The sequence below is a fragment of the Vanessa cardui genome, chromosome 10 (assembly GCF_905220365.1).
Source record: "Vanessa cardui chromosome 10, ilVanCard2.1, whole genome shotgun sequence".
Taxonomy (NCBI): Eukaryota; Metazoa; Arthropoda; class Insecta; order Lepidoptera; family Nymphalidae; genus Vanessa; species Vanessa cardui.
This window is the reverse complement of record NC_061132.1, coordinates 6,531,146-6,540,855: the sequence shown is the minus strand read 5'-3', so window position 1 is coordinate 6,540,855 and position 9,710 is coordinate 6,531,146. Positions and strand designations below refer to the sequence as shown.

General features: G+C 32.5%; 1 protein-coding gene across 1 annotated transcript; it reads left to right on the top strand.

Moving 5' to 3' along the window:
- Positions 1 to 1,181: 1,181 nt before the first annotated feature.
- On the top strand, positions 1,182 to 5,406 carry LOC124533269 (alpha-tocopherol transfer protein-like). The gene is made up of 6 exons (XM_047108476.1): positions 1,182 to 1,344; positions 2,510 to 2,666; positions 3,114 to 3,234; positions 3,899 to 4,033; positions 4,371 to 4,584; positions 5,154 to 5,406. The coding sequence occupies exons 1-6, from the start codon at positions 1,182 to 1,184 to the stop codon at positions 5,306 to 5,308; spliced, it is 945 nt and encodes a 314-aa protein (XP_046964432.1). The 3' UTR covers positions 5,309 to 5,406.
- The last annotated feature ends 4,304 nt before the right edge of the window (positions 5,407 to 9,710 follow it).

Below are 9,710 nucleotides of genomic sequence, written 5' to 3'. Positions count from 1 at the left end.
TCATATAATTTTATCTTTTATACCTATTTTATTTTTTTCTTATTTTCTTATATTCTATTATAATATATAATTTGGCCAGATTTTTAAAATTCTGCAAAATAATTTTGTTTAATCGCCAATTTTTGTAATACTACTATTTGTCAATTTACCCTTTTTATATCAGTGGATTGTTAGCACATTTTGCGTAGTACTAACATAACGTCGCTTAAATTATTTTTGTGGTTGAATTATTTTTAAACAAAATCGATTTGAGATCATTCCCTTTGAACCTTTATTTTAGGGTAAAACCGATATAATACAAAAAAACTAAATGGACAAAATCTTTGAAGAATAAGTTAAGGTTTTGTTTCTATGATTTTATTTCCAAATAAATAAACTTTAAAATGCATTCCTCAAAAGTTATCGATATGTCGCATACTATAAATAATAACCCGTATACCATCGATATTACTTATTCTATTAAATAACTTGTAGTATTTAGACATAAATTACTGGCAGCAGCATTTTTGATGGTCATTTTGATACCAAAGATATGAAACTATGGTAAAAAGTGTATCTATTGTTTTTATTTTACACGTTAGTTACACATGAAGTAAATACCAAGTGAGATTGGTTTTTTAATATTAAATCGGTTCCGGTCCCAAATAGTTTCATGATAATAAGTCACAAAAATATTTGGTTTCTGTAAATTGTGACACTATTATTAAAATAAAGTCAGTGCAGGAGCCGAGATGGCCCAGTGGTTAGAAGGCATGCATTTTAACCGATGATTGCGGGTTCAAACCCAGGCAAGCACCATAATTCATCTCGTGCTCGATAGTGAAGGAAAACTTCGTAAGAAAACCTGCATGTGTTCAATTTCATAGAAATTCTGACACATGTATATTCCACCAACCCGCGATGGAACAGCTTGGTGGCATATATTCCAAACCTTCTCCTCAAAGGGGGCAAGGAGGCCCAGCAGCAGAAATATACAGACTGTTGTTGTTTTTAGTTGCAGTGGTAAAATGTGTTAATTTTACCTTTTTCGAAGGTTGATACGGCCAAAATGAAGTGATTTGTCATTTCTCCGCGGTACCCTGAAGGTTTATTTTTTCTTGATTAATTTAATAACTTGAGTGTGTTTGACTATTGTTATTTTATTAGAAGCAGTTGAGTCTAGTGGTAACTTAAAACTGAAAATGGACACAATACCCAAAGACAGGATCCTAGAAAGTAAGTCAGACGCCTTGACGGCAATCCGCAAACAGTACAATCTGGATAAACCCGGACAAATGAAGGAGGCCGTCAGTATCCTGCGTGATTGGGTGCAACAACAGGAACATTTCAAAAAGAAGGATTTTAGTAAGTAGTACATTTAACTAGCCAAAAAATATGAATAGAGCGGTGATTGAGGAAAATGAAATATAAATATAAATTTTGGTTTAGACATAATCGATAAGAAATTCTCTCCCCAAGCTTACTAAGCTCACTGGTGATAGTTTGTTCGTATATCTTTCATTTGGTCATGATCACCACTACTCACAGATATTTGTACAGTAACAATATTAACCACCGATTTTAAATGATTGACTAGCTGTGCCTGCGATCTTGTACGCGTTTGAAAATAAAAAAATAAATATTTTGGCCTAAGTTACTTTTTATTATATCAATTATCTGCCAGTGAAAGTCCCGTCAAAATCGGTCCAGACGTTCCAGAGATTAGCCGGAACAAACAGACACACAAAAATATTTAAAAAAAAATTTTGGTATGTATACCGTGTACACATATCAAATCCTAAGCAAGAGACGTGTCTATAGGAAAATGAGAAATTATGAATATACATTCAATCATTAACAGTTATGAAACCCTGGTAGGCAGACTTCTAAACGTCTTTGACCGACCTTTTGTATTAATTGACAAAAAGTTTGAAATAAAAAACGGCTGCTTCAAACAATAAAACAACATAATTTTATGTCCACATATTATATTAAAAATAAAAAAAACATTAACGTCATAAATTGTTTTCTTTCATATGAGTCTTTAGCTTACAAGATTTATTTTTGTGTTTATATTATAAATTTATTAATTAATTCGTTGTTTGAATATAATTCAAAATCGTGTTTTATTTAAATTTTTAAGATTATTTGAAAATATTCATTTTAATGTTGTCTTAAATTTTCGCGATTATTACACATTTAAATAAAACTAATTATAACGGATGAATCGCGTATATTAATTATTTTTAAACATCCCGACGTTTCGAGCACTTTGCAGTGTTCGTGGTCACGGGTAGACTGACTGACTTAGTTTTATTTAAATATTCATTTTATCAATATTAGTAATGTTTATTTTGAATAATTTCTATATATTACCTGTCAATAATATACTTAATTTTGGTACAATATTTTTTGTTTAAGTAACTGATGAATATATGACTCAAAGTATCATTAAGAAAAGCCGTGAAAACAGCTAATCCATTATAAACGCTCTTAGGAGTTGAATTAAGAAGTAAAACAACTTCCACAGGTCTGCATTATTACGAGAACTGTATCATAACATGTAAGGGGTCTTTAGAGCGAGCGAAATCTCAGCTCGACAAAATCTGCACGATGAGGACGTTACTGCCGCAGTTCTTTGGGGACTACAATGTTAAATCCGACTTCGAATCCTTGAACGAAATTGTGTAAGTATACACATGTTAACGACAAGTTGTCGCCGGCGGCGGCTTGTCTCGGGTTTAATGGGTTTGTCATCAGTCGTAAGAAAGGTAGCTCATGTCCTTTCCAAAGGCTGAAGCTTCCTTCATACCAAATGTCATCAAATTTAAACTTAGTATTTAGTAAATAATTATTTCAGTTATCATTTTCAATCAGAATCACTGGCGACAGGTGCTGGGATTAGCTACTTATATGATTATTTTATTGCAAATTATTAACTCTAAAAGCACCAACAGCGGAATGGTTTACGGGCTTCTTTTAAAATTTTTAAACTCACAGGATCCTTATATTTTGAGGTGCTGTCGTCAAAACTTCGAGCTCAACTTAATGGGGGATTTGAATAGGAATCTTAGATAGACAAACAAGTATATTTCTAATTATTGAATTTATTATTAAACGTTCTTTACTTTCAGCTACGTATTCCCCCTGCCAAAATTAACGGATGATTATTATAGGGTAATCATAATCAAGAATTACGATATCACCGTACTCAAAAATTCACATCTCATGGACTACTATAAGGAAGTTATTATTGTAAGTCATTTTTCACTTATTCTATCACCTAGTTGTGGTCAACTAATAAACTGGATACATTTATAGATGACGCTATGCGTCTGATCAGAATTTACATGCGAATGAAGGTTTTGGATATCAGGCTTAAATCGTTTAAGGCGCCATGGTTACGTTTATATTGTTACGGGTGGCCACTTTATATTTTGTTGATGACATTTGCGCTGTAAGGTATATTACCCATTCCTTACATCGCAACAAAGTGCTATCAACATTGGTGTGTAGGATATTATATCTCTTAAAAAAAAGAATCAACACAATTGTTATAATATGCAAGGTGTTGTAACTCTAGTTCAAGTATTAAAAAACGAGGTGTCGTGGGAACCAGTTCGAGCAAAGTAACAATCGCAATTATATAAATGTTTCAGTGTTTTTATCAGCGTTTTAGAATAAAATCGTTATTCAAAATTACGTGCTAATTAAAATGATAACAACAAACAAGTTTAAATAATATCTCCGTGAAAGAAATGGACAGACAAAAAGAGCAAAAAAAAATTGCCCGAATAAGAAACGCTTTCTTCTCATTTGATGATTTTTAGGTTTTACTATACTGTAAGATGGTCAAAAGAAAACACATAGTACCTTGTATAACAAACTAAGCTAATTTGATTATTATTATTGTTCACAGCTAGCTGAATACCTAAAAGCACACGACTATGTGACCGGATTTATAGCGATACTAGATTATTCTGAAACAAATATAATGGATATTGTGTCAAAACTTAATCCTGTTGAATTGAAACAGGCTATGTCAATTTTAATCGTAAGTATGTTGATTGTAATATATACTGTTTTCAAATTAGATGATAAAGATAGCCTATCTAAGCAAATTATATAAATAATCTTTTTTTTAAATGCAATTATTGAGTTTTTAGAGTTGTTTATCGGATTTTAAGCGTAGATAGCTTGATATGTATAGATAGATAGATTAGACTTTTTCACTTTTTGTATGATTTCACGGTCAAGTCTGATCTCATCTGAATCAAATCTGATTCAGACAGAGTTACTTTACTATTTATAAAATTGGTGTATATATTGCTTGGTACTATTTTCAATTAAATAGTAATTTATAAACACAATATATTATTCTAATTTTTCAGCAGGGATATGGAATGAGAATTAAAGGTATATTTATTATAAGTACATCGAAGGTCGTTAACAGCATGGTAGCGATTCTAAAGCAAGTCCTCAGTGCTAAGGTCGCGGATAGGATAAATGTTCTCAAAGATGTCGAAGATATCCATAATTATATTCCGCAAGAAATACTGCCGAAAGATTACGGTGGAGAAGAACGCTGCTCAAAAGATTTGCGAAGTACGTATGTGATTAGAGTATCATTAAATAAATACAAAAACAAACCCCAAAACACCAACAGCTTTAGATTCTCGTTTTAGAAAGGTGAGATGTGTTCAGGCATCATGCGTTTTTATTCTCCTTCATCGGAATTTGGAAGCTGTGGAAGCAGTAGCTGAAACTCAAGACTAAGTACAGTCTAAACACGGTATTTTCAATATAAGCAAACGGCGTCTTCGGTACGTTTTGAAAATACAGGATCGGTGGTTACATTGCCAATGCATGTGGACGGTGATGACCAATTTGACCTAGTTCATTTGACGATCAGATCCCACTGGGTTTTACTCAGATCTTTAGTAACGGAATAGTTGTTTGGTTGAATTTTATAATGACTATATGTTCTATCTTGATGATTTAACTTGCACTTGACCGGACTTTTGATAAATAAGTTGGCATTTATTTAAAAATATTACGATAGTAATGATACCTCATATTATCTAAGAAAATATAATAGCAAACATAATTTGACATAAAGCTAACTTTATGTGAATAAATCGAATAAGTTAAGCTTTTATTTTTATTTTTTCCAGATGAATGGTTGGACGCTCTATCCTCAGAGGAACACATGAAGTATATGCGAGAAATGAATGCAGCGGGTACGGACGAAACTTTCAGACGAAAGGACAGTTTCAATGAACAGTACGCCGGAATGCCGGGCACTTTTAAGGTGCTAAGTGTAGATTAGTTGAGTTCTTATAAGATCTGATTAAAAGAAGCCGCAGAATATTGGACTATAGAAGTTAAAGGAGGATGAAATTAATCTTAAATAAAGTAAAGCAAAGTAACAGCCTATATATTTCCCACTGTTGGGATAAGGCCGCCTCTTCCATTAAGAAGGGGTTTTGGAACATATTCCACCACGCTGTTCCAATGCGTGGTTAGTAAGGGTAAGGGTGTAAGGGTGTTGGTTGTCATGTGTCAGGCAAGAAAGTAGCCAACGTCCTTTCTTGCAGTTCAATTTTGGTTCATACCAAATTAGTTTCAATTGTGTGATCGTGAAAGAGTGACAGATAGGCAGTCAGAGTTATTTTCACATTTATAATATTATTATAGATAAATAAAGTTAATGTTGGTATTTGGTGCAGCATTTACTTTTTAAAATAAGACCAAGCCGCATTGAAGATGCCTGCTGGATGAAATATGCTCCAAACTTTTTCCACAAAGGGAGACGAGACCTTCGTCTTTCAGCGGGATATTTACATGTTGTTCCCTTACCTTTTGTATTCCATTACCATTTACCTAATGTAGTCGGTTTATAAACAGTGTATTTTAACAAATTCCATATAATTTTGAGACTAGAATTCAAATTATTTCTCACAATTAAAAGGCTTTTAGCAAATGTCAATTGCATAATTCAAGGAAAATCTTTGTTATCCTGTAAGTCCTCCCAAGCGCAATGAGCTCAATGCCCTAATAGGATGCTCGGCTAATCAAAATTGTTATATTTGAAGTTATTTGCTAAAATAAGCTTAAAATAGTGGCTACAGTAAGTTATTTAAGATATTTGATGGTTGGTACCTGTTATTTCACGTATTATTATACGTGCTTTTATTTGTAATATTTCCGCGTAACGCTATGTACATTGTATTAAATAAATTTGGTTTTATCTAAAGTATTTTTTTCTATTTATCATATCGCAAAATAGCTGAAAATTTAGTATATGGTAATCATATGTGATTTTTTAGAATTCTGTTAAATTCTTTAGTCACATATTCCATGAAAAGGGGAACGAAACATTTTCTCAAGCTATAGTGTGCTTTGTATTTATGGAAATTATGCGGACGTCTCCGTTTGCGAAAACAATTTACAAACAATACAGTAAAATTCAATTCCTAAAAACCTTTTACTTTTTCAATAAAAATCTTATCAAGTATCTATGAAATCTTTTAAAAACATTAAATAATAATGCAATACATAGTAATGTTGTATTCCCATTGCCAGGAAAATGATGCAGTGTAATATTACAGGCACAAAGGACTGTCTTTGTTGTTTGTCTTTTAATGTCTTTGTTCACAAAGTTGGTTCCTACCATTGACAATGTGAGTGTTCGTCAATATTTCTTACCGTGCCAATGCCAGGGGCATACTGACCAGTCCGACAACCTACACGAAATAATAAAATTAAAATGCACTTCCTGGCTCAATTACTATTAATGAACAGCGAGGACATATTTGTATGCATTTGCATCCAATTAATTGACATATTGATCAAATCGACCCACATAAAGTATTTTTTATTCACGAATTGTAAAACAATAAATTAATGGTTATTTTTAGTGTAAGTCTTTGCGTGTACAGTCGGACAGTGGTACTTACATGCGTTTGGCTATATCTCAATAGACAGTTATCTGATAAAAGCGTTTACGTCATTTTTTGACAAAAAGCTTTTGCAGCCATGCTGAAATAGCAAATAGTTTTCTACGAATGTAAAAGTTACGATGTTAAATTAAATGCTTTGAACATTATTATTTTCTCCAAGAATTTTGGAATTGTGTCCTTTTTTACATCAAACAGTAAATCGACGATCCTTTCGTCTTGGCAGGGTTTTTACCAGTGGCTGGGTTTTTCGGAACCATAGGAATTGCTGAGGCAATCAATATGAAAGGCGACGATGTGTGCGTTCTGTTACAAAAGTGTCATCTTTGTTTCAGTAGTTTTAAGCCTCATTGTAGCGGCGAATATGAATAAAGCAAAGCTATAGAGATTACCCCCAGATATTCAGGCTATACATGGCTATACATACTATAGTTTACATGACTTATCTCACTCACTCACTGCAGAACTCAGTCTATTCGCCAATACTAATAATGGTCATCTATGCATATATATTCAAATTTATCTGCATACATTACATATCTTTTAAATTTTAAGATAAACAAAAATAATGTGTTCCACATTCAAATTCCTAACTAATAAATTAAATCGAAATTTGATTTTAATAGGAATACACCATTTAGGTCAAATACAAGACGTGAAATCAATAAACATTTTTTTATATGATAATTGTTAAAATATAAATGTAGTTATTGCTTGTGATACTTCAATATGTTGGGCACTCGTCAAAGCTGTCGGGTCTAAATTGAATATTATGCACAAATTGAATCCGCCCTACTCGGGCACCTGTCAACAAAATTCATGCCCTCCGCGATATTGCCTCGTATTGTGAAATCACTTACGCGGTACAAATAGAATTTATATTTATCAATTTTATCGTAAACTACTTCAATATTTTTAAATTAATAAAATCTGTTCAATTTAAGTTTAATTACAACACATCGTTCTCATTAAATCATTCTGTATTTCACTGAAGAATAAAATTGATATTATACAATAAGTATCGGTTATATTACTTAAATTAAAGTAAAGTAACAGCTTGGTAAATTGCCCACTGCTGGGCTAAGGCCTCCTCTCCCATTAAGGAACGGGATTGGAATATACTCCACCACGTTGTTCCAATGCGGGTTGGTGGAATGCATATGTGGCTGAATTTCGATGAAATTAGACACATGCAGGTTTCCTCACGATGTTTTCCTTCACCGGCGAGCACCAGATGAATTATAAATACAAATTAAGCACATATATATATGTATATATAGTGGTGCTTGTCTGGGTTTGAACCCGAAATCATCGGTTAAGATGCACGCGTTCTAACCACTGGGACATCTCAGTTCGATATATTACTTGCAACTCTACTACTAATACAGGTTTATCTTTTGCCCAGAGGATCGGAAATGCGACTCAACGGGGAAATTAGACAAATATATTGAACAAATATATTGGACAACATCACATACATAACTCTGATCCCAATGTAAGCAGCTAAATCACTTGTGTTATGGAAAATCAGAAGTCACGGCGGTACCACAAACACCCAGACCCAAGACAACATAGAAAACTAATGAACTTTTTCTACATCACCCGGAGTGGCGTATCCATGAAAACCGGTATACACACTACTCGACCACGGAGGTCAAAAAATACTGCTAGCATTATTACCAACAATCCACGCAGTCAAGATTAATATAGTGAATATTTTTAATTCATATTTAAGGACTTAATGTTAATAATTCTTACGTTAAAAACATCTTACAATTTAGAATACACGTTCACCCTTATTCACATTTATAAATATATACATATGCCTTTTTTAGACTTATTGGGATCTTGTTGGACGAATCGCCGAAGACAATTCGTGATAAAAACCTCATAATAATGCAGAGGAAATGGAGTTATATTTATATATCAAAATCAAAATAAACTTTATTCATGTGGGATTTTACAAGCATTTTTGAATCGTCATTTAACAATTAAGTGAACCTACCACCAGTTCGGAAAGTAGATTATACCGAGAAGAACCAGCAAGAAACTCAGTAGTTACTCTTTTTCAACATTTAAAAAATACAATCATATTAGTTAAATACAAAGACATATTTTTGTAATGTATCCTGCCTGGAAGTCAACAGGTATTAATTTCAAGCTGTTTTATCTTATATAAAAACTGTTTATTGTGAAGAAGAAAGAGTAAAATACATACAAAGTTACACTATCCAAATCACCTATTAAAGATTTTTTTTCTTGTTTTGTTTTGAGACTTTTGTCCTACACAGACGTCAGACCATTAAGCATGTTAAAGTTGCTATTTAAAAATCTTTCTGAGACACGCATCGAATGTTGATGCTACTTCTTTCACGTCGAACTTTATGGTAAATTTTTAAGCCAGTATATCATCACATAGGAGAGCTAGGTAAATCGTTCAGCGGTAAATAGTTTACATACGTAGGGTCGAGGATTATTAAAAAAAAATCTCTCGAATATTTATCGAAGTCAAAAGTTAATAGTTATGTAAATACAAGCTATCCAGGAGTCTGGGATTTAGCATAAGATGTCATATAATCATTTCAACTACGCATCTCAAATGCAATTCGTACAATATACAAATTTGCTTTCCATCTTTTAAACGAGAAATAAGAAAAAAAATGTGTAATCATTTTGAAGAGTGCTTTTTAAAAATTAAAAATAAAACAAATACACAAAATTTGAACTTCATTTCGTTGGGTAAGCAAATATTAGTTTTTTCACACACATCCA